Source organism: Typopeltis vanoorti, chromosome 17 (assembly GCF_054136105.1).
Source record: "Typopeltis vanoorti isolate ZY-2024b chromosome 17, IOZ_Tvanoo_1.0, whole genome shotgun sequence".
Lineage (NCBI taxonomy): Eukaryota > Metazoa > Arthropoda > Arachnida > Uropygi > Thelyphonidae > Typopeltis > Typopeltis vanoorti.
The window spans coordinates 38,050,489-38,076,254 of record NC_143565.1 but is presented as its reverse complement, the minus strand read 5'-3'; the positions used below and the strand labels follow the sequence as shown (position 1 = coordinate 38,076,254).

Here is a 25,766-nt window from a genome sequence, read left to right as displayed (position 1 = left end):
ACAAACAGTACATTCTTAATTCCATCACTTCCCAACATTCCGTATAGTACATTATTTAGATGCTATTTTTGCTACCTGAAATTCCTTCCAATCAGAACTTTAAGCATTTCCAGACCATTTCTATGTAACTCCATCAACTACATGATCTAGTTTATTCTAGAAAATGGAAATTAATAACTGTCTTCCCTTTCTATACATTCTCATGCATAGAAAACCAGAAGTCATCAATTTTTCTCTCTCTCCCTCCTCTCTCAATAGTAAGAAACACAGGAAGACAACAAATATCTCATCTTCATCATTCTATCCAAAAACTGGGAACTACCAATGCTTAAACCCTCTGTTCTAGTGAGGTGCTTTTACAACAAGAATTGAATTGCATTAAATGAACATTTCATTCTAATGGTTGAATATCCGTTACAATCACTATTCTGTTTTCAAACTGTTCCCATGGTTTCTCCTTGTGACCTTTTGCTCTGCTCACAAGTAATCAGCTTCACACCCACATTCTCCAAAAGGCATTTGGAACTCTCACAAAGGAACTTTTTATCAGGTGCCTTGCTCTTGTGACCTGTCTTACTTTGAACAAATAAGGTCAACATTTGTTCACATGGAAAAACACCAAGATTATCATCATCAGATGTCTAGAGTCTGGTCTTGCATGGCATGCTGTGTGTGTGTCTGTGAGAGAGAGAGAGAGAAAGTTCAGCAGACTTGTGTCTTGCCAAGAACAAAACCAGAGTGCATCACAAAAGTCATTTCTTACTGAAAGACTTGACAAAGAAAAGTGTGAAACTGTTCCACAAACAACATTTAAATAACAATTGCCTCAGGTTTTTCCAACTTCTGAATATGAGTGGGGTCAAAGCTGTATAACTGAGAGGAGACCTCCACATAGCCTTTAAAGGAATGCGGAGAACCGACCAGGGCTTCTGACCTAATGTCCAATCCTCACCTTCTCGTGGTGCACCCTGTTGGGTATCTACTTGGATACTGAACGAACGACGATGGGCTGGCAATTTGGGATTTAGCCGACCAAATTGTATTCTTATTGGTTAAACCAAAATAAAAAAAATGATGGTACAACATGACAAAATTTCATGCCAGCTGGGGCGTCGCCCGGTTAAACAAGGCCCCCGTTGGTTTCGCCAGGGAACCAGGGTGAACAGCGAAAAGTCAGCTACTGGAACAAATCTGAAAATACACCCTAACTCAATATCACCAGAGTTAAAGATCGATACTATTAACGTAAGAAGCCTGAATGGCAAAGAAATGGAGCTAGCTGGAATTAGATAAGTACCAGATCGACATAATAGGGGTGACTGAAACAAAAAAGACCAAAACTGGTGAGATCTTTCTGAGCAATAAATACAAAATGTTATATTCAGGCAATGACAATCAAGGAAAAGAAGGAGTAGCCATAATATTCAACACAAAATACGAGGCTAATCTTCTTGAATGGCAGGCAGTCTCAAGTAGAGTAATGTGGGCAAATATGAGAATGGGGAACTGTACAATGAGACTAATTTGCGCCTATGGTCCCACAGAAGGTTCTACTAAGGTAGAAGTGGAGGAATTTTTTGATGCTTTAGAAAAAGCAACTGACACAATGAAAAATGAAAATTGATCCTTGTCGGGGATCTGAATAGCAGAGTAGGAAATGATTGCGAGACATACAAAAATATTTTGGGAAAATTTGGAGAAAAGTGCAAAACTAATAATAATGGCAAATATCTGTGGGATTTCTGCTCAGGACATGGACTGGTTATTACTAACACCATGTTCCAACATAAAAATGTGCACAAATTCACATGGAGAGAAGAGGCTAGGAATAAGAAAAGTCTCATTGACTATGTTATTGTTGATAGTGATGTTTTCTCCCTGGTGCAGGACACCAGAGTGTACAGAGGATTTGAAATTGGAAGTGATCACTATTTAGTCTTGAGCAGGATAAAATTGAATTTCATATTGAAAAGAATAACATGTAAGAAAGTTTTAAAGGGAATAAAAGTCGAGCAGCTCTCAGATGTGAACTGTAGACTAACATACACAAAGATTATTGAAGAAAAAATGAAAGAGTTTGAGAACAGGAACCAAACCTTGGAGATTCAGTGGCAAGCCTTCAAGAAAACACTGATTGATTCAGCCAGAGAGGCATGTGGTGAGGTTGTCTGCAAGGATAGAAAAATCAGAACCCCCTGGTGGACACAGGAAGTTAAAGAAGCAAGCATATCAAAAGTTCCTGTCAAATAAGTCAGCTTGTGCTCTTAGAGAATACAAAGACAAATGTAAGAATGCTAAACACTGTGTAAAACTAGCTAAACAAAAGTCATGGGAGGACTTTGGCAAGAATATAGAAAATAAATATCAAGAAGGTGGCAAAATATTCTGGAGGTTGTTGAAGAAGCTTAGGAATGGAGGAAAGAGTGCTGTAAAAGGAGTTAGAGATGATAAAGGTGACATGAAAACTGGAATAAAAGATATCCCTGAAGTATGGAGTAATTACTTTGAAAAACTGCTAAATGAAGCAAGCAGTGATGACAGCACAGTGGTAAAAAAACACTGACCAGGCATGCAGGCAGGAATACATCTCCATACTTGAAGTAGAAAAAGCCATCAAAGGCTTGAAATGTGGAAAGGCAACTGGAGTAGATGATATTTGACCAGAAATGTTGAAGTATGGTGGTATAAAAGTCTTACAGTGGCTGCACTGCATAGTTCAGAAAGCCTGGACAGAGAGACGAATTCCCGATGATTGGAGTAGAGCTCTCATAGTACCCATATATAAAAAGGGAAATAAAACTGAATGTGAGCATTACAGAGGTATTTTCCTACTGAGTGTTCCTGGCAAAATCTATGCAAGTACGGTTGAGAAGAATTGTGGAAGAAAAGCTTGGTGAAGAACAAGCTAAATTCAGGCCAAACAGAGGCTGTCAGGATCAGATCTTCACTTTACGACAAATAGTCGAGAAAGCATGGGAATATAACAAAGATCTGTATTTAAGTTTTGTCGATTTGGAAAAGGCATATGATAAGGTACCAAGAGAGAAGCTATTCAATATGCTACAGTTATATGGTGTCAATGGGGCATTATATCAAGCAATACTTAGTCTTTATTTGAGTTGTAAGTCAGCAGTTAGAATTGAAGGAAGTACAGGAAGATGGTTTAATGTTAAATCTGGTGTGAGACAAGGATGTACATTATCCCCTCTGTTATTGATTATCTATATGGATCACATTATGAAGGAAAGTGGTATTAAACATGATATCAAAATTGGAGATGTTAATGTCAGCTCTTTGCTTTATGCGGATGATGTTATACTTCTAAATAAATCCACTACAAGTCTGCAAGATTCTCTGACTAAATTGAATAGCTGTTCTAATAGATATGGTATGAAGGTCAGCAATAAAAAGACAAAGACAATGAAAATAGGCAGAATCATTGAAAATGTCAACTAAGTTGTGAATGGAGAACCTGTGGAACAAGTAAAACATTTCAGCTACTTAGGCACGATTTTTACTGAAGATGGTAAATTAAATATGGAAATAGACAACAGAATCAGCAAAGCTGGTACGGTGGGAAGTCAATTGAATAAATTCATATGGAATAAGAGAGAAATTAGTCGGAACACTAAATTAGCTGTATACAAGACAGTGTTCAAACCAATTTTAACTTATGGATCTGAGAGCTGGGTCAGAAGTAAAACACTTGACCAAAGACTAGAGACCGCAGATATGAGAGTCCTGAGAAAGATTAGAGGCGTGAACAGATGGCATCAATGGCAATATCATATTAAAAATGAGGTTATTAGGAAAGAACTTGACATTGTCTGCATCCAGGAATGCGTTACAGAGCTAATCTCAGGTGGTATGGTCACCTAAACAGAATGGGCAAGGAAAGATTAGCAAAACAAGTGTTCTCTGCCAGGTTGGCAGGAAAACGACCCAGAGGAAGACCAAGATATAGGTGGATTGATAAGTTACAAAGTGCCTTAGACGAGAGAAATATAAGATCTGATAATGTTGGAGTCTTGACAAGTAACAGACTGATTTGGAGGAAAATTGTAGATAGGAAGTTAGTAATGATATAATTTTTTCATGTAGTATTATCATATCCTGTACACCCCTTGTGGGTACATGGCAGGAATTTGATGATGATGAATATGAGTGTAATATCACTTTTAAAAATATATTTATAACCTACTGAACTGATATTTCGATGTCATGCAAATCACAACACATGCTTTGTTGATAGAATAGAGTTGAAATTAAGTATATTTCTATTTTGTTTATAGTAACTTAACATTGTGCAGAAGATTGTTGGAAGTTTTTCCACTTCGTTATACTATAAATTAAAAATACCAAGAAATTATATACAGGTATCCCTTGCTTAATGCAGGATTTGATTAACGCGCCGAAATTAATTGCAGCAATCCCTTGATATACGCGGCAAGAGTTTTGATTAAGTGCCTTTAACCCTGTGGAGCTCGCAGCTGATCTGACAGATACATGCCAAAATGTTTAATATAAATATTCTTACACAATTCAGCGTATAGCTTGGAGGTCATGAGTAGCTGTGCATTCATATGTTTCGAGTGATATTCCGCACTATTTTTTGCTGTCAGTTTGGTTTAACATGTAAGAGTTGTGATATTTGACAATAAATTGTATCCGAGAGATACCGCAATCTCCGATGTCAGTATAGTTTGGTTTAGTTTTTATTTTTTTTTTAATTCTTTGTTCAATAATGTCTAGATTGTAACTGAAAATAAATAAACCATGTATTACTGAAATAGAGAGCCAAAGGCTTATTTATCATACATGTCCTCTAGGAGATGTGCTCATAATTCATAATGTTAACTTTACATTACGGATAATAATGTAAAGGTAACATTGAGGTAACCAAGGAAAGTGATCTGGAGCTTACTCCATCTTTACTACGAGTTGCCCATAAGGTTGCTTATGCTTGCATCTGCCAAAACTTTTAGTTTCTATATATTCAGCACTAAACTTTTGTAATTTCTATATTCGACTATGAAATAATGTTGGATTCAATATCCACTTAATTTGTACCACCATGTATTAGCAGTGTTTTTTCTTTATGTTTTATTGAATTTTAGCACATACTAGTAATGAATGTATCTCTCAGATATACCGTGACCTACACTGCAATTTTTACCACTGCGAGCTCTGCAGGGTTATATTTACCATGCAAAAACATGCAAGCCTCGTGGCATGAGTATGATGACGTCGTTCCTCCTACGAATTTTTAATACAGTAATCGATCATGGACGAATTATAATTTTTACCATTGATTATTAGATTTGATTAATGCAATTTTGATATACGCGGTATCATCGAGGGATACCTGTACTTGGTTTAATCCTTTATCCAAGTGTGAGTAAACAAGTTTGTGCCTGAACTATTTTCAGGACTGGAGCAACTCGTATAAAGAAGCTAATAACTTCACATCACTTGCCTTAGTATCCCATAATGCAAAGCACATCTCCTTGCAGACATGTATAATGCTATGCATTATGGGATGGGTCACGTCACTACCCAGACTGGTTTTGACCTTTACTGAGGTAGTGATGCTCCCAGAGGTGATGCTAAACTGTTAACTTTTATGGCTAGATGGATGACAATCCCATGGATTTTTATCCCTTCATCGCTAAGGAGTTGGTTATATGAATAAAAGATTATCGAGCACCTGGCCCGTCCAATTTAGGGCGGTGTGGGAGCGTTTGTATCGATGAGCAGACCTGCCTTCGGGCGCTTGTGTTTCCATCTGTCGTTCTCATCATAGTTGGATGACTCTTGAATGAGTTGATTGGGGTGAATAGCTGCTTGTGCGAAGTATGTAGAGGCAGTCCGGCGATGAAACGTGGGTATATCCGGTATGTTAGCATCTCAATGGAGGAGAGCTTTCCTGACAAACCATGGAGCATCAAAAATCATATGGAGACACTTATATTGAATTACTTTTAGTTTTTTGATGTTTCTGGGAAGTGTGATCCCAAACCGGTGATCCATATGTTAAAGGGGGTTTGATGATTGATTTGTAAATCCATAGCTTGTTTTCGGTGCTAACTTGACTTCTCTGGTTGAGAAGAGAGTAGAGCTGGACAATTGCGGAATTGGATTTATTGCAGATATTTGGTTTTGGATTGCCATGAAATAGCTGCATTGAGTTTGACTTCTCCGCTGTGGGATGTATTCCATCTTGTAAAAAGTATGGCAGTGCTTTTGTCAGCATTAACATCTATCCTCTATTTCTTAAACCATTTTTCCAGGTTTGTTGCTGCGTTTTGTAAGCGCTGTATAACTAAGTGCAGCCTGAGAGATCTGGTCAAAATTGTCATATTGTCAGCGTAGCAAGCCATGGTGGTTGATGCCTGCTTGGGACGTCTGCAATGAAGATGTTGAACAGCAGCGAGCCTTGGGGTACACCTGTAGTGATTCTTTTCATAGAGGATCTGAGTCCATGCAGCTTAACTTGGAATTTCCGGTATTTTAGATAAGAGTCAATGAGTTTAGTAAGGTATAGTTGAATGTTGGCTGTAATTAATTTGTAAATAAGGCCTTTGTGCCAAACCTTATCAAAGGTTTTACAACATCAAGAAAGATAGCTCCTGTATGTTGTCTCCAATTAAAACCAGTTGTTATAAACTCTATCAATCTGTGGACTTGCTGAGTTGTACCGTGCCCAGTACGGAACCCAAACTGCTCTTTCGGAATAAGGTTGTTTTTGTTCACCTCATCTTGCAGACGACTGAGAATAATTTTTTCTGCAATTTTCCCCAGACATGAAGATGATGGGCCTATAATTTGGGGAGAACTGAGGTGTTTTCCCCGGTTTGTGAATGAGGATTATATCTGCTTGTTTCCAGCGAGTGGGAAAATAACTGAATCTGAGCATTGAGTTTATAATGGCTACCAGATGCATAACTACTTTATGTGGAAACGCCTTTAGAGTTTTGTTAGTAATCTTCGTCAGAAACTGGGGCCTTTTTGTTGTTGTTGAGTTTTTTGATGATAGAATAAACTTCTCTAGGCAAAGTATGACAGATATTTTCACGGCTGCAGGGCTGACAGAGCACACAGCGAACATGGCGGTGGATTTCCTCGATGAAAAGCAAATCCACACGAGCATAGTTAGGACTACACTGAAGCTCCAGGGCGTCCGTGAAGGTATCTGCCTTTTCATCATCTCTGTAAACTAAGCCTCTTTCACCGTGAATCGGCTGGATGTTGGAACGATCCTTACGGAGAGCTTTAGCCAACTTCCACAGCGATTTATCCTCAGCCTTTAGGAAACACAGCTTTCTTTCCCACTGTTGGTTCCTTTTCATTTCCATTCGGTTCATTTTCAGAGCATAGCGAACTAAATTTGATGCCCTATTTAGCTCATGATGGTCTTGGGAAGATAATGTGTTGTGATAACGGCGTCTGATTCTGTTTTTATTTCAGATTAGTTCTTCCAGAAGTAGGTTTGCTTGAGCTGGGGGTGGTAACAATGGAGGCTGCTGCCAAGCCAGTATGAATTGTACTTTCTAGATTACTGACCGCTGCATCAATTTCTTCACAGGAGGGGATAGTTGGTACTGAGCCTATAAGAGTACGGAGTGCGACAGTGAATTTAGTGAAGCTTGAGCAGGTCTAGCTGGGGATGAGTTCAGGGTTCCCTCCTAGGCTTAGTAGTACTGGAATTGATGAGAGGTGTTCTTGAAGATGGATATATCCAGTGCATCAGGTCTGCCCTGTGGTCTATAGTGAGTTGGTTCAACCGGACCAGCAATGACAATGTTTCTTAGTAAAGCAAAGTTGTAAAGGATCATCCCATTATTATTGAAGCTTTTACTGTTCCACAAGGGATGTTTTGAGTTGAGATCTCCCGCCACAGTTGTTGCTTAATTAGTATCGAGCAGTTTATAACTTTTGGCATTTGTTTTCCAGGAGGGTTATAAACTGAGTATATTTTTAGGCTGCCTGCATTATTGGTGTGGATTTCAATACCAGTTTCTTCCAGATTTGTTATAGTGGTCTTCTTGATTTCGTTTTAACAGATGTTTTTCTTGACAAAAATAGCTGTGCTTCCACCTCTGGCATTGAGTCTGTCATTTGTGAGTAGCGAATAATACCTAAGTTTAAGGTTGTCACAGGGCCGAAGATGCATCTTATTAATTAAGAGAATATCCATTCTGAAGTGGTCCACAAATTCTTGTAGCTCCAGAAGCTTGTTACTGAGACTATTAGCATTCTAAAACGCAATCTGTATGGAATTAATTGAGATAGTCGGATTATCCATTAAGCATTGAGAATATGACTTGGGTGTTTTTCAGGAATTTGTTTGTATCACTCTGGTTGGGGTTTGTTTTGCTGAATGCAGTTAACATCTCTCCTAAGGTAGCGGCTAGAATTGCAGCAGAGTTTTAACTGCTTGGAGTGGGTTCTGCTGGTTTTGTGCACAAGGAAACCACTGAGGTAGGATCTGTTACTTGCAGTAGTCTGCAGAGGGCTTTCTGTTGCAGAAGGTATTATATGCTTGCGAGTTGATCAGGCTCCTGTTTCCCTAGCTTTCATCAGGTTTGCTGGGTGGAGTGTAAACCCTTTGTAGTTCGCTGGGTGTGGACCGCCACAATTTGTGCACTTAGCGGGAGTAGTGCGTGGTTTAGAACATGTGTGTGAGGGGTGACTGTCTCCGCATTTAACACATTTGTACTCTGCTCTGCAGAGCTTCTGTGCATGCCCATATTTCTGGCATGCAGTGACACTGTCCTGCAGACATTTTCCTTCTGAGTGGTTCAGTCTTTATTACTAGATTACAAACCGTCTTCAGATCATAAATCTCTCTCTCTGATATTTGCTGATTTCCACTAAAACCAAAGACATAGGATGTTTGTCTGCTCAATAGATAGGCGAGACTTTTATCAGCTCTAAGCCTTGTGACTTGAGGTCAGTGGCTATCTCTTCTGGTGTTATTGTTTCCACTAGACTTCTGATAACAACCTTTAATAAGTTTTTCTCGCTCTTTAGCTGAAATGTATGGTATGGAATTTCCAGTTCATCCATGAGCTTAGTGAGCCGACGGTAGTCCAAAGCTCCTTTGGGTTGAATGCAGACTCCTTCATCGAAGATTTTAGTCGATGTGTACTTAATTTCGATGTTTCTCATCACCTCTGCAACTCTCGACCATTTTTCTTTGGCTCTTAGAATCACTGGTGGGATTCTCTCTTTGGGCTATGCCACTGTGTCCATCGGTGCTGCTTTCTCATTGGGCTGTGCCGTTGTGTGTCCATCGGTGCTTTAGGCTTTGCGGCTGGAGACTCCTTCCTACGCTTTTTTCTGCTGACTAGAGACCGAGCGTCAGCTGTTGACACATTCTTGCTGGTGTTGTCTTGAGAAGTGCTGGGGAGAGGGTCAGAGGGTGGTAGTCCTCTGATTCAACTGCCAGGATCTTATGGAGCTCTACTCCGCCCAGTCATTTGGTCATCATCATCATTGAATTCCTGCCATGTATCCGCAAGGGAGGGGGGGGGGGTTGTACAGGATATGATAGTACTACATGAAAAATTTGCATCATTACTAATTTCCTATCTACAATTTTCCTCCAAATCAGTCTGTTACTTGTCAAGACTCCAACATTATCAGATCTTATATTTCTCTCGTCTAAGGCACTTTGTACCTTATCAATCCACCTATATCTTGGTCTTCCTCTGGGTCTTTTTCCTGCCAGCCTGGCAGAGAATACTTGTTTTGCTAATCTTTCCTCGCCCATTCTGTTTAAGTGACCATGCCACCTGAGATTAGCTCTGCTAACACGTTCCTGGATGCTGACAATGTTACGCTCTTTCCTAATATATCCTCATTTTTAATATGATATTGCCATTGATGCCATCTGTTCGTGCCTAATCTTTCTCAAGACTCTCATATCTGCAGTCTCTAGTCTTTGGTCAAGTGTTTTACTTCTGACCCAGCTCTCAGATCCATAAGTTAAAACTGGTTTGAACACTGTCTTGTATACAGCTAATTTAGTGTTCTGACTAATTTCTCTCTTAAGCCATTTGGTATGTAGCAATATTCCTACTTGTCTGAAAACTGCGAGCAGTTGTTTAAAATTTAGGTCTTCGAATGGAAAGTCCATGTCTAGGCTTAACTGTGATTTGATGGGAGTTTTGCGTGGTTCAGGACCTGCCTTGTCCCTTACTATCTCCAAGTGTAGACCAAAATCTCCTACTGGAGGTGGAAGACTACTGTCGGGCACAGGGCAGGGAACAGGAGATGGCCTGAGAAAGTTGCATTAAAAGACAAAATCTTACCTTGCCCTAAACAAATGTTGAAAAGAACCTATGATGATAATCTGAAAAGTTCAGTCAGTCTTCTTTTCTAGAACAGAAAATAAACGTCCGTCATACATCAAACTCACAATCAAGAATCTATCAACCAGGTGATACTAAAGTTGAAGCGATACAGAAGTCATATTTTCATATACGAGTACCAAAAGGTGTCACACCTTATTATTAAATTACTCTGGGTTAGAGAAAGTTGTTGGAAGTTTTTCTTGTTTATACTATAAATTAAAGATACCAAAACATTATATACTTGGTTTAATCTTTTATCTAAGTGTAAGCAAACAAGCTAGCACCTGAACTATTTTCAGGACTGGGGCAACTCGCATAAAGAAGCTAATAACTTCACATCACTTGCCTTAGTATCCCATAATGCAAAGCACATCTCCTTGCAGACATGTATAATGCTATGCATTATGGGAAGGGTCACTACCCAGTCTGGGTAGTGACCCTTCATAGTGACCATTATACATGTCCACAAGGAGATGTGCTTTGCATTATGATGTGAAGGTATTAGTTTCATATTAATGTAGCCATATTTGTTGAGATTTAGGGTGAGGATCAGAGTTCTTCATTTGCTGATGGTGACTGATAATAGTCTCTCAGCCTCCTGTAGCAACTTCTATGTAGTACTGCTGTTCTCTGTATCTAATTCAGTGAAGGGATGTACAATGAATGGTTTGTCAACACTGACTTGGTATCTTAAGTACTTCTTACATTCTGCATAGTGACTTCAAACAGTTCTTCATTCCATTTAAAATAAAACAAGGCGCAGACATACAGGACTTTATACACTCCTGAAAGCATCAATAGGAAGTAGCTTCTCTGGAGAATGCATATAGTTTAAAGTGATGTGAAATAGCCAAAATGCAGCAGTATTTTGGCTATTTCAAATCACTGCCTCATTTTCTACATCACGAAGACTGAGAACATATGTGCATGTAGTGTTTGATCTATTTTAGAAGAGTGCAATCACTGTCTATAAAAAAGTGCAGACCACTGAATCTCATACAGAAATAGCAGTTTCTTTTTCTGAAGACCTGGATTTTTACTTCCACAAAATGGGCAAACAGATCCATGAATATAATTTCCAAATCACTGGGTCTTGTTTACAGCAGACAGAGAATAGCAGCTAGTCATCCTGTATTAGATTGTCATATATGATAATCATATAAATAGATGAAAGTTCTGTTCATTAGCATATTCTCTTTTCTTCTTTAATATAATTTTTTTTCCCCCACAATTATTATTATTATTATTATTGTTGTTCCGGGCAACTCCAAGAAGTCGACAGACTCATCGAGGGAGGCCCTAACATCATGTCAAGAACAACTATTCGACATTCACACAGTATCTATCATACCTTGCCTTGAACTCATTCACGGTCGTAGCACCCACAACAGACTCTGGAAGCTTATTCCACCCATTCACTACTCTCCAAGTAAAAAACCTAGCTCTAACACCCTTGTCAACCACGCTCTTGCCCAGCTTCCATTCATGGCCCCTAGTCCTCACACCCCTGCTGTCCATGCCCAAGACTGAGGAAGATCCTTCAGCTACTCACGTCACCGACGGGAATCGAACCTAGGACACTCCTTCCGCAGGCATATGGTTGCGAAGCGCATAACCACTAGGCTAACCGTGCGGACTTTGTGCCTTCTCTAATTGCTCAAGTCATATTTTCAAAAATATCTTCTGGATCAATCTTATAGAAACCCTTCAGTAATTTGAATGTCTCAATCATATCACTCCTCCTTCGCCTATCGACCAATTTCTGCAACCCACAAATCTTCAACCTATTCTCATAAGGTTCATTCCACAGACCTGCTATCATCTTGGTCACTCGTCTCTGGATCCTCTCCACCTCCTCCCCATCACGAAGAAACCCTGGTGCCCATAACTGGGCACAGTAGTCCAAATGGGGTCTTATCAAGGCTCGATTCAGAGGAACAACAACTTGTTTGTCTCTGCATGTTAAAGTATTTTTCAGAAGCCAAGTGATTTGGTGAGCTGTTTTAGTCACTTTTGCAATGTGTTCCCCCCCCCCCCCCCAAACTTCAATTCCCTATCCACCAACACTCCCAAATCCCTGGCCTCATCAATCTCCTGGAGTACGGTTCCACCAATGCGATATACTGCTGCTATTCTTTTCACCCCAAAGTGCATAACCTTACACTTTGGCACATTAAATTGACATCCATTTTTCCTAGCCCAGTCCTCCAAATATCCAAATCATCCTGTAAAATTTTGACATCCTGTGCACTCATAATTGCTCTACCCAACTTTGCATCATCAGCAAACAAGCGAACACTTCCTCTCAAATCCTTTCCTATATCATTGATGAACAAACTGAAAAGCAGTGGTGCAAGAACAGAACCCTATGGCACTCCACTAGTCACAAGCAGTCTTTTAGACTCCACTCCTGAATAAACCACTCTCTGGTATCTCTCCTTCAACCACCCTCCTATCCATCTCACCAACCCAATATCTATCCCCTGCTCCAGTTTACTGATTAGGGTTCTATGTGGTATCCTATCAAAAGCCTTGGCAAGGTCCAATAGCATTACTGTAAACCCATTACACCTATCCAGTTCAGCCGTCACTGTGTTATAAAACGTGAGCAAGTTACTGAGACATGATCTACCCTTCACAAAACCATGCTGTCCCCCATACAATATCCCATTTTCATCTATCCAATCCTGTATTCTTTTCTTGACAAATTCCTCAAAGACCTTGACAATGAGTCCTGATATGCTAATCGGTCGGTAATTTGCAACAGCAGTCTTGGAACCACCTTTATGCAGCGGAACTATTTTCCCCTCTTTTCACCCCCTCGTGACTTACCCAGACCCGAGACTCAAATTAAACAAAATGGTCAAGGGTACTGACAATTCTTTAGCTGCTTCTCGTACAACACGAGCTGGTATACCATCCAATCCCACAGATGTATTGACATTGAGGTTATGCAATAGACTACTCACCTCCACTTCATTCACCACAATTCCCGTATAATCTACTGGTACATTCGTTTCTGCAATGTCACCACCTGGATGATATATTCTTGCAAAGTGCTCACTCAGTAACTCAACTATATCAACTGATTCAGTTACCTCCGTACCATCGGCATTCTTTAAAATCATTCTGCCATGTACATTTTTCCTTTTACTTGCTACATACCTAAAAAACTGTTTAGGATTCTCTTTAGCCTGCATGGCCAATGTTCTTTAGTAATCCGTTTTTGCTTTTCTTACCACACTCATTACCCTTCTGGCCTGCGCTTTATACCGTTCGTGTGTGCCTGCCAGTCACCTTTCTCCTTAAATTCCCTCCATAGTTGTTTCTTTTTTTACAGCTCAAGCTTAATGGTGTTATTCATCCATTTAACCCCTAGTTGATTTATTATTCGGACTCTAGGTATACAATCAGCTATTGCTTCGTGCAAACACTTCTTAACTACCTCCCATGCACTATCGACTTCTAGTCCTTGCAGTTGTACATGCCATGGCACTGAACCAATCAAACTCCTAAGCTTGTCATACTTTCCAGCCCGATAATTCCACATGTACCCTGTCTTAATTGAAAATTCTACACCTTTAGCCACCTCCCAAGGTCAAGACCCTATGATCACTCTCACCAATTGGTGGCAATGTGGTCATATTTGTTACAGCCAAATCCTCAGATGTAATTACTAGGTCAAGCACAATAGCCACCAGAATATTCTGCCACTTTCACAATAATTATATTTAACTTCTTAACGTAATAATAAATGAAGACAAAAACCCTTCAAACTCAAAAAAATTCCTGGCTAGAAAATTTCTACATGATCTTAATGTTCTGACTTTGCAAACTACCCTCCATTCCTTGCTTTAATTATTTAATAGAAGAAGACATGCATTTAAAATAAAAGTAACTTTTATTACCTACTTAATTATTTTCAAGTAATTTTAACTAGCATTAGAGTAAGACTGAAAGAAATAGTTCTTCCTTTCCCCTCTTTTACCTTGCAGTGTCGAGGATTTTTCTATTCGTTTAACCACAACTGTATGCAATGATAAGGTGGTTAGCCCTATGCCTCCCAATGTATTGTATGTCTGTAGAAATATCGAGTTCTCAAGGCTGGTTTGCTTGCTTATGGGATGAAAAACCCTGCTGCCCACGCCCAAGACCAGCTAACTTGGCTATGTCCGAGAAAGATCCTAAGCTCCTCACATCAGCAATGGGAATCTAACTCAGGACACTCCTTTCCCAGGCATATGGTTGCGAAGTGCATAGCCACTTGGCTAACTGCATGGACAAAAGAAATCATTAGAAAGCAAAACAAATGAGTTGGAGAATATATACAACATGAAGGCCATAACTGGAAAATGTGAGAGGTTCTAGGTATGAAGTTATATTTGTCAGAGTATAATGACCATGCTAAAAAAAAATAATAATAAATTTCAACAAGGATATGGAATACTGTCATTTGTAATATGAACATTTTTTTAAACAGAAGTTGCAATCTGCTACAGAGCGTGCTTTACATACAGGAGTTGCTATATCCATTGTATTATCATACACATTCCTGAATCAAGTGTGTATTGCTACCAAAAGCCTATGCCAGTCCTGAACTGATGCTAATTAAAATTACAAGCAAAATATAGATATTGATAATTATGTATATTGGCTGGATAGAATTTAATGAAATTTAGTATTTGAGGTCTCAATTTCTCCAACAGTCTTAAGTGTGGCTTCAATTAGACCATGTTGTTGTGGCAAAAGTATGGAAAACACAAAATTACGCACAGAACAAGTCAAAAAGTCAATGTCATCATTACATGCTGCAACTTTTGATACATTTGTTAAGTTTTTTTTATAAAAGTATCACCACTCAACTGATTTCTTTGTAACATAAATTTGTTAGCTAACATTTTGCAATAAATTTATATTGCTTAAAAAATCAGTTGAGTGGTGACTTTTATAAAAACCTAACTCCAATCTTGCAAAAACAATGCTGACAATCAAAGTTTCAACTGCCATGCACCAATCCTGAACAGTCCGGTTCAGGACTTAGATTCCCTCCTAACTATCAATAGCAATATCTCCTCCCTCCTTTTTTCTTTTTGCTATAATCAGCATGAATGTTTTTCTTGGTGAAACTCTTCAAAATTAGGAAATTTCAAAGTACTACTAAAATCTGTAATTTCAACTTAAATGGCTGTAGTTTGACTATTGTGAAAACGAATGGCATTACTGTACAAAAATGCTATAGTGAAATGCATCTACTGTATAATAGTTTGCAACAATTTCCTTACTTGCTTCTTTTAAACTTATGCTTTCTGCTAGAAGCCTAAAAACAATGAGCCTATTAAAATTTCTCCATAAAGATACAAATTAATTTTATTAGCGAAAGAAGAATGTACAAGTCTAAAAGCCTGGGATCCACTTACCACCATAATAGCAATTCTTCCTCCAACATCTCCAACTACATTGATTGGTGGCTTTTCCTTTGCGGCTGACACTGAGAAATAAATAAATAACCCATAAAAATTCAAAAAATTAATAGAATATAAATTAATACCATGTAAAACATTATCATTATTCACTATGTGCTGTATTGGTGAAGAATTAACACAAAAAATGCTATGTGAACACTGAGAAATAAATAAATAACCCATAAAAATTCAAAAAATAATAGAATATAAATTAATACCATGTAAAACATTACCATTATTCACTATGTGCTGTATTGGTGAAGAATTAACACAAAAAATGCTATGTGAAAGAAAGTTTATGCAGTACAAATAAAAACATTGCTGCCAAGACATACCACATAAAGTGTATCCATTGAGCCTGCTTAAACGACGTGGGCCTGTAGGTTTAAAAAAGATGTCAGATCATTGAGGCCTAATCTGAATTAATGATACTCATTAGAACTATGTACATATTTCAACAAATGAATTACAAGTAGAAAATTCTGAAAGGCTGAGTGCATATGTCTATAAGATGTCACAGTGAGCATTGTCAAGTGTTATAAATCCTTCAAGAAAAAAAGTACCCAAATTTACCCCAAAAATTACAGTATCTTCCCCACATAAACATTAATGAGTTCATGTGTTATTTTGCTTTAATGCCCTTTTGCATACATTTATATTGTAGTATACATAATTTAACACAATAACATATCTATCATACTGCAGAAATTTGAATTTTATTTCTGAAAAATATTGTCAGACTGTATTGTTATGGATTATATTTTTAATAATTCCAGTCATGCAAGGTTGGAAATCTATAGAACAGTTAGCGCCATGGGCAAGTCATATAAAACCAAGAAATTACACGTTAAGCAATGAAAATCATCTAGCACTTAATGATTTTCACAAACACGCACGCTACAGCATGATTTGCACACAGACCATTGGTAACAAAATGAAGATACTATCCACAAGGCCACACATGCAGATCTTGAGACAATGAAGTAATAGACAAGTTGGTAGATTGCTTCTAGAATTTTCTTAGTTGGCACAAAACAAATTACAATAAAGAAAAATAAATCCCAAAATCAAAATTTTTAAAGAAACAATAAGCTTTAATAATTTATGTTATTACCAAGCTATAATGTGTGAAATGTGTTGTCAAAATCTTAACCTTTTTAAAGAGGTAAAAAAAAAAAAAGTTCTTTCCCTTTATGATTTAATAAACAGACATGCACAATAGATGGAAAAAAAAATGATATTAATTTTTTATTTTAAAAACTCTTATACTTATTCTCTCCAAAGTCCTTTTATTTATTTCATATTAATGGAATTCTCCAATATTTTATCATTCTCACTTCTTATTCTGTCCATTACAAAATATCCGTTCTTTTTTACCACATCCTATATCATTATCCTATATCACATTTCTTCCTATTGAAGTTTCAAAGTTCATTGATACAAAAAAAGTTATAACACCTAGAAGGTGTCAGTAAGTTAAGACTAAGGCAATACACGTGTTCATTAATGAAGAGTGCAAAATAAAACTACGAGGCAAGTATGATGTTATTTTTAATAAGTCAATTTGTTATTGAGAAATTTTCAGGTGTGACAATGTATGGTAATTAGTATATCATAAGTTACTGCAAACAAGTAACCAAACAACCTTACTAAACCTGACATACTTCAGACTTGTTCAGTATACAAAAGCATACAGGAGATTTGAAATAAGAAGTGATCACTATTTAGTTCTGAGGATAAAAATGAGTATCACACCGAAAAAAAAAAAAAAAAAAGCTTTCAGAGGTATCCTATAGACTAAAATACACAAATATCACTGGAGAGAAAAAATGGGTTTAAAAAATAAGAACCAAACCAAAGAAAGCCAATGGCAAAATCTGAAGAAAATATTGACTCAGACAGGAAGGAATTTGGTGAAGCTACCTGCAAAGTTAAAAAAAAAAAAAAAAAAAAAAAATCCAAAAATTTTTCAAAAGAAAAGCACCTCTGTATATAATAATAATAATAATAAAAACCTGAAAATCCCAAGAAAAATGGAAGATAACTAAGTCATGGAAAAACTAAATGTAAATATCATGAAGATAGCAAAATGTCTTGGAGACTACTAAAAAGAGAATCAGAGATGATAAAGGTAACAACTATAGATAGTTGTTTTGGATGTCTGTAGGAATTGCCTCGATTTGCTAAATTAGGTAAGTAATGACGGCACAGCAGTAGAAAATATTCAAGAAAACAAAATCAGGAATACATAACATGACAAGGAAAAATTATGGAGGTACACTTTTACAGTGGCTCCATTGCATAATTCAGAAGATAGAATTCCAAATGTAATTTGGAATTACTGAATGTAAGAATTTACTTATCAAGCGTTTTGAAACCAAGATCCACCTGAATGAAACAAAAAGGTATCCTTAAGGAATCGTGACTGCATTTCAGAGACTGTAACAGTTACTCAAGCACACACACCCACGATTCTCATTTGTGTTAACAGTTCGTGGTCTACCCAAATGCCCTTTGTGGCAGAACACTCTCAGTATGTAGGGAACCTCTCAATTAAGACGATCACGACGCTACTGCTTGGGGCATGCTTACAGAAACAATGAACTGCTCAAAAACATGTTGTAGCACCAGAACCATTTGCTCTGTCAACTCTGTATGAGCAAAAATAATGCTCAACAATAAACGTCTTTCTTCCAATGTCAACACCATTGCTACAGCTAAATGTAATGGTGTAAACTCTAGATGTGCTCTTCTATTAATGTGCATGCAGTTGAACGACATCTCATAGCATGTGTGCTGAAGGGGTGTCAAGGTTCATTACTATTTTTTTTTTTTTGCGACATACTATTTAGGAAGGGATGTGATAGTTAGCATTCAAGCATATCTAATCTCAGATGGTATAGTTACTTATATCGAATGCAAGAGAAGAGATTAGCAAAGTAGATGTTTGATTGAAAAAGATTCAGAGGAAGATAAGATTTAGGTTGATTGATGCAGTTAGAAGTGCCTAAAAAGACAAAAATATAAGGTCTGACAGTATTGAAGTTCTGGCAGAATAAGATGGAAATAGTGTAAATAAGTACTACTGTCACAGTATTAATAATTTAATGATGATGATAAAGAGGAACACCATTAAATTCAGAAGTTCATTCAGAGCTGGAGAACTTCAGGAAAAAAAACTGACCTATGAATTAAATGGATTCTGAAACAATACAAGACAGGATAGAAGGAAGACCTCATTACTTGATGGAGAACACTCAAACAATAGCCAGGGACAGCTTTCATCATGTGAAGAAACAATGGACATTGATTTATTTTTGAAAGTTCAATGAAACAGTAAGTTAAGAATACAAGCAAAATATAATCTCTTTTAGAATACTTAATACTATCCAGAAAGGGCAATCAATTTAATAAATTATCACCGCCCCCACCTCTCTCAAAGATTCCCTCCAGTCAGTGTTTCAGTTTCTACAGATACATTTTCATGGGCACTGCTTCACCAAACTGGCCTCCATAATCCACTTTCCTCTAAACCAGTATTTCCCAAAGTTTTTTGGATCATGCCCCACCTCAACGCCTCAAAGATTTTGATGCCCCTCCCCCCGACAATGGTGAGTGTTTTGAGTATATCAGTGATGAGGTGACGCATGCAACATCATTTTCTAATTGCCCCATGTTGAGAAACACTGCTCTAAACATACAAAAACATCAGCAATCTACTGATCAACATCCACATACAGTTAAGCCTAAACCTTAATAAACCAACTTTTTATCCTCCTCTTTCTATCCAGCTACTTCTGTTCTTTGGAACAGCCTTTCCCATACCATTTCACACAATAAAATCATATATATACAGGGTGTTCGGGATAAATTTGACATATTTATAATTAATTATATTTTTCCGTAAGTTACATGTATTAACACACACTTCTCTTCATTTAAAAGTTTGGACCCTTCTTCATTCATATACAAGATGTCAGAAAGGATGGATAGCTGGAACCCACCTGAATCATGGAAGAGAATAACTTGTATCATGATGATTCGTGCCCGCCATCAAAATAAGGATATTACGACTGCTGCCCAATGCTCCCTGAATACAGTAAAAACAATCAGGCATGAACTAGAGACTTGCAATGGTGACTACGAGGATGTAGCAAGAAGAAAGATCCCTAGCAGACGATCTGATTGCGTTCGTACAGCAGAATTCCTCGCAAATCTGCAGGAACAGGTGTTGAAGAACCCTGGCATTGGAATTCGGGCTTTGTTCGTGGAGTTGCTAACTGTAGTCAAGCCCTGGATAACAAGGGTAGCCAATGGTAGGCCGTATGTATGGCAGCAGGATTCGACCCCTTGCCACACCTCTGGGAAAAGTCAAAAATGGTTGTCTGAAAATTTCTACGACTTCACCAGTCCAAATGTTTGGCCTCCAAACTCCCCAGACCTTAACCCCATGGATTATTTTGTATGGGGCGCAGTTGAAAAAGACACCAATCGCACTTCCAGTAATACAAAAGCCCAGTTAATGGATAAAATTAAAACAGTTTTTGCGGCCCTTCCCAGGGAGACTGTAGCATCAGCTTGTTCGAGGTTCCGAAGCAGAATTGAAGCTGTGATCGATGCTAATGGTGGTTATTTTGAGTAAATCTTGTTGATAGTATTGTAATTAACTCTGCCTGTAATGTTTTTTTGTCAATTCATTAAATTTAATAGATACAAAGAAGATTTTCTTTTTCCTTACGAAACTGTCAAATTTATCCCGAACACCCTGTGTATGTGTGTAGAAAGTATTTTACCTTGGGTATAATAAATGCTAAAGATACCAAGCTATTTTAAACCTGGTTTTACTCCATTTCCCAAGTAAGCAAACAGACAAGTCAGTCAAGTTTGCACCTGCAAGTATTGCAAGTCTGGGTGACCCCACATATAGTGCAAGTCAAGGCAACTCATGGTAAAGGTGGATAAGCTCTGATCACTATTCTTAATATTTACCCTTAATGCAAAACACATCTCCTGGAGGAGATGTATGATGCTATGTATTAAAGGCAAGGGGCCACTACCCAGACCAGTTTCGACCTTTATTGAGGTCTCATCAGTGGGAGGCAGGCTAGAAATTCATCTCCTCCAGGAGATGTGCTTTGCATTAAGGGTAAATATTAAGAATAGTGATCAGAGCTTATCCACCTTTACCACGAGTTGCCTTGACTTGCACTACGTGTGGGGTCACCAAGATTTGCAATACTTGCAGGTGCAAACTTGACTTACTTGTCTGTTTGCTTACTTGGAAAATGGAGTAAAACCAGGTTTAAAATAGCTTGGTATCTTTAACATTTATTATACCCAAGGTAAAATACTTTCTACATATATATATAGAAACATGGGGAGATGCACGCGAAATCCAAATTGCCAATGACATCGATTTCCCTAATTGGAAGACCAGAGAAGTAACTTTCCGGATGGATATGAAGAAAGAAGTGCCCAAATTTGTGTTTTTAGGCTCTGCCAGGGTAGTAGTTAACTACCCTGGGGTTAGGAAGCAATGTTTTCGGTGCGGATCACTCGAACACCTAGGCGCAGACTGCCCCAAGAACAAGTGCAGGAACTGCATGGCGGCAGGACATGCCCTAGCTCAGTGTGAAGCACCTTGCCTGAAATGTGGAAACACAACCCACAAAGTAGACGTTTCTCCTAACAGGACACGGGCAGAAAGAATAGGAGGGGCCATATCACCAGCCCAAGCAACCACTCCAGTAAATAGTCCTGAACCCACAAAACAGGACTTTCCAGCTACAGGCAAAACAGCAGAAGAGCCTCAAACAACGGAGCTAGAAAATTTCCAGTCCTCCAATCCCCCAGCTATCGTGACAGTTACAAAAGGAAATTAACCAACCACTAGGAACAACGCAGAAGGGAAAACAAAGAAAAAAAAAAAAGAAATGTAACGGAAAGAAATCCCATAACATCGAAACAGAAGAGAACAACAATAAAAGCATAGAAGCAGAAGAAATGGAAATCAGTAATAGTACAACCAAACGACCCATCACATCAGACAAAGGAGAAACAAAAAGAACTAAACCAGACAACGGAAGCCCAGCAGAAGCTTCAGGGTCTGAGGAGGAAAGCGAGACCAGAACAGAAAACCAAACAGAAATGGAAGAAGTAACCCCATCAGAAGAAAATGAGCAAAGAGACAACAAAAAACCTATGGAAGAAACAGATGACCACAGAACAGACTTTTTTGACAGTAGTACCCAAAACGGTTCCGTAATTCTAAAGAACTTTAAAGGGCCCCTCAAAACGGCAGGAATACTGTTTAGTAAAATGACTATAGAAGGGGAACCGACTTTCTAATTCTTTGAAGGGAACACAAGACTTAAATGGGGAAAACTCTATATCAAAGATATAACCAAAGTTGCGCCTCATCAATTAAACAGTCACCTAAACCTAAACGAGGATGAGAAAAGACAATTTTGCAACACATTGGAGTCACTGACACGGTCAGACATGGAAAAGAGATATCCATGGATCATGAGGGAATTTGCCAGAAGAATTTTACTGGAATGGAAGATGATATCGGTCTTTCTTAAAATCTAGACGGAATTTTTACAACAGTCATTGGAAAATTATTTTAGCTCAGAAAAAAAAAAAAAAAAAAAAAAAAAAATTCTGTTTGTTTTCAACAGGTTTGATGATTAATCCACATGGGGGGGGGGGGGGTAGACCCGAGAACCCAAGCAGCAAAGGCTTACTGCAAGGCGATGCAGCTCCTTGTGGGCTGTATCACTCGGGCCAGGCTCTTCCCCCACTCTTTCATGTCTAAATTTTGCAATTCACTCGTTCTTTTTTTTGTTTGTGTAATTTCTTGTGCTATATCCCAGTTCTGTTCTTTGTTCATTTGTGTATTCTCTTTGTATTTGTTTTTGCCTCTTTCGTCGGTCAGACATCTGAAGATGGCTGGCCGACGAGAGCTGTGAGAACAGATGTAGGGAGATGATGTCGGAGATCTGCTTGGCCACAGATCTGTTAATAGGTTATGTGTGGCCAAGCAGGTCGACTGAGGCCTCTTTAATACCTACTACTATCCTCTCTACCTTTTTCTCTTCCTCTCCCACTATCTGCTGACCCTCAGCACAACTTTTAGACTCCACAGGCCGGTGATGAAAGATATGAACTCCCATAATACCTCAATAAAGATCGAAACTGGTCTGGGTAGTGGCCCCTTGCATTTAATACATAGCATCATACATCTCCTCCAGGAGATGTGCTTTTCATTAAGGGTAAATATTAAGAGTAGTGATCAGAACTTTTCCTCCTTTACCACGAGTTGCCTTGACTTGCACTACGTATGGGATCACCCAGACTTGCAGGCACAAACTTGACTTGTCTGTTTGCTTACTTGGGAAATGGAGTAAAACCAGGTTTAAAATAACTTGGTATCTTTAACATATGAAATAAAAAAGTAATTATTGAAAGTTTTCCAACAAACTTTCACTTTATGATTTCAGCTCCATCATCAATACTGCTTTGTTCTGATTTAACTGTGATTAATCTCTAGCTTAATTTATCTCTTAGGAATTTCTAACAAATAAGATTAGTTTAGATGTAGTGAGGGTTTTATCCTCCCCACCAGGTCAGGCTGATAGTGCTAACAGTTGTTTAAATTAGTGTGGCTTTAGCATACTATACAGATTATAACATAGATTGTTTCTTTGTATATATATGTGTAGACTCCAGATGTTGGCCTTGATATGAAGGTCGAAACATCGGGTGATTATTTTACTTTATCGCAATTTCTTTCATGGTTCTAAAAATAAATACCAGAATATCCATAGGAGAATAATAGCATACTTTTCCACTCTGTTCAATTTCATATCTAAGTCCTTGTAAGATAATTCAAGACGGTGGTCTTAGATATGAAATTGAACAGAGTGGAAAAGTATGCTATTATTCTCCTATTTTATTTTATGTTAAACTGTAGTTTTACTATAAAATAGTAAAATAGTAGTTGTTTCCATATTTTTTTAAAAAAATGAATGCTGTTCACTAACTATGACAGAAAAGAAATGTACAAAACAATCATCAGACCTACTCTTTTATATGGAGCAGAAATCTGAAGCATAACAAATTAAGATAGGAAAATTTTGTATATCTCTGACTGAAAATAAAATCTTTAGAAAAGTATTATAACAAAGGTTATGCCGATTATACAGATCCCCACTACTGATGAAATCAGAGCTTACAGACTAAGACAAACTAGCCATGTGGAAAGGATGGTTAAGCAAGTCTCCTGGTGGAAGGGGACCCAAAGAACAGAGTGATACTAGTTGCTACTACTGGATTGGAAGAGCTCAGGACAGAAAAAGTAGCAAAATATGGCAACTTCAGTGAAGAACTTTAGTGATTTCATTGGTTTTTATATGATTTAACAGATGACAAGCATGTTGAAGAAAGGAATTCAAGTTTACTACAAACCTTTACAACTAATATTTCTCAAGCATCAGACTAACTGAGCAATAGGGAATAAAGGTAAACAATTAACAATTCAAATCAGATCAGATAATTGCATTTAAAGTGACAGAAACATCTGTTTGCTAAACATCCAAAGAAGGCCATTATATTAACCGTGGACTTTCAGAATCTTGCTTGAGGGTCACCTATTTTCTTAAGGAGAAATGGTAAGATTAATTTTAGTATATCAGATTTTATAGCATGTGACAGGAGAGAGAGGTCCTTCTGTGATTTTTGTATTTTTTTCTGTTTCCCTTTTTATATACACTCTTTTAGTGATTTTATCTATAGCGAGGGGATATTGCTAGAATTAAATCCCACTGGATGACTTGGCTGTTATTTCATCAATTTTAACAATATAGGTAAAGTATGCAAAACTTTGGAATGACCATCATATTATTAAGACTTCAAAAAACAATTAATCATTAAATAATTAATAAAACCACAGAATAAAGGTTAGAAGATAAGAAATATCACCTTGAGATATACTGATTAAAGATAACAAATTATGCATCATTCATCATTTATGGGAAACAACATACCTGGCATGATATCTAATCCTACATCCATTGTCCTGCAAGTTGATACGGCAGGAGGTGGTGAATACCTTCCATCAACCATATCAGATTCTGATTCTTTCTGTTCTCCATGGATGACTGCAATGGCTGAGTTTCAGATGAGGTTAAAAAAAATCTTGTCAATTGAAATAAAATTCAGAACAGTCACTATTTTAAATTAAAAAATAACCTTAAGACAAGCCAGAATAAGCTGATCACTTGTGGTTCAATACATAACATAAACCTTGCAGACAATTTTATTAATTATATGAAAACCATTTAAGAAAGTCAGAAATCAAAGTGCTGGGTTACCCCCAGTTATTAAAGCCAAGAAAACGTATTTTCATTTCTGGCTTACCTTCAACATTTATAACTGAAGATGTAATAAAAACAAAGTTTAGTGTCCATCTCTATGAATCAAATATCTTATTAATGTTAAAAAAATTCCTTTATTACTATGAATTCTAGTAATTTATTTGAGAAGCTGGCAATCTTTCAATGAAGAACTACTACTAGTTTTCATGTGACCACTCCCTACCACATAGATACAATTGTTTCACTATAACAAAATCACGGGGACAGGACACAAAAATAGTTTGTTATATAAGCAGTTTGCTATTGTGAATTTTTTTTTTTAGCATAGTCACTATATTTATGGACTTTGTTCAGACATCCTGGCAATATGTTAATAAGTGAATATGTTAGTGTTACTTGCTATAATGAGAATCAACCGTAAAAAAGAATGGAAAATAAGGCCAACACATTTTATGATTGTACAGCAAAATCTAATTTCATGACTACTGAAACTTCAATATATAGCAGTTTGGAAGAATGATGGGATATTGAACCCTTTGACTGGATCTTCAGTTTGATTCTCACCATTA

At 37.6% G+C, this 25,766-nt stretch overlaps 1 protein-coding gene across 2 annotated transcripts in view; it reads right to left on the bottom strand.

Annotated features, from left to right (window-relative positions):
- The window catches only part of LOC150097300 (phosphoribosyl pyrophosphate synthase-associated protein 2-like), a 112,456-nt gene that overhangs the window by 16,246 nt on the left and 70,444 nt on the right, over positions 1-25,766 (bottom strand). For both annotated transcript variants that reach the window (XM_090406777.1, XM_090406775.1), the window contains exons 7-8: positions 24,868-24,990; positions 15,776-15,846 (exon numbers count right to left, since the gene is read on the bottom strand). In XM_090406777.1, coding sequence (XP_090262903.1) covers positions 15,776-15,846; positions 24,868-24,990 — 194 coding nt within the window. The remainder of the gene's footprint in view (positions 1-15,775; positions 15,847-24,867; positions 24,991-25,766) is intronic.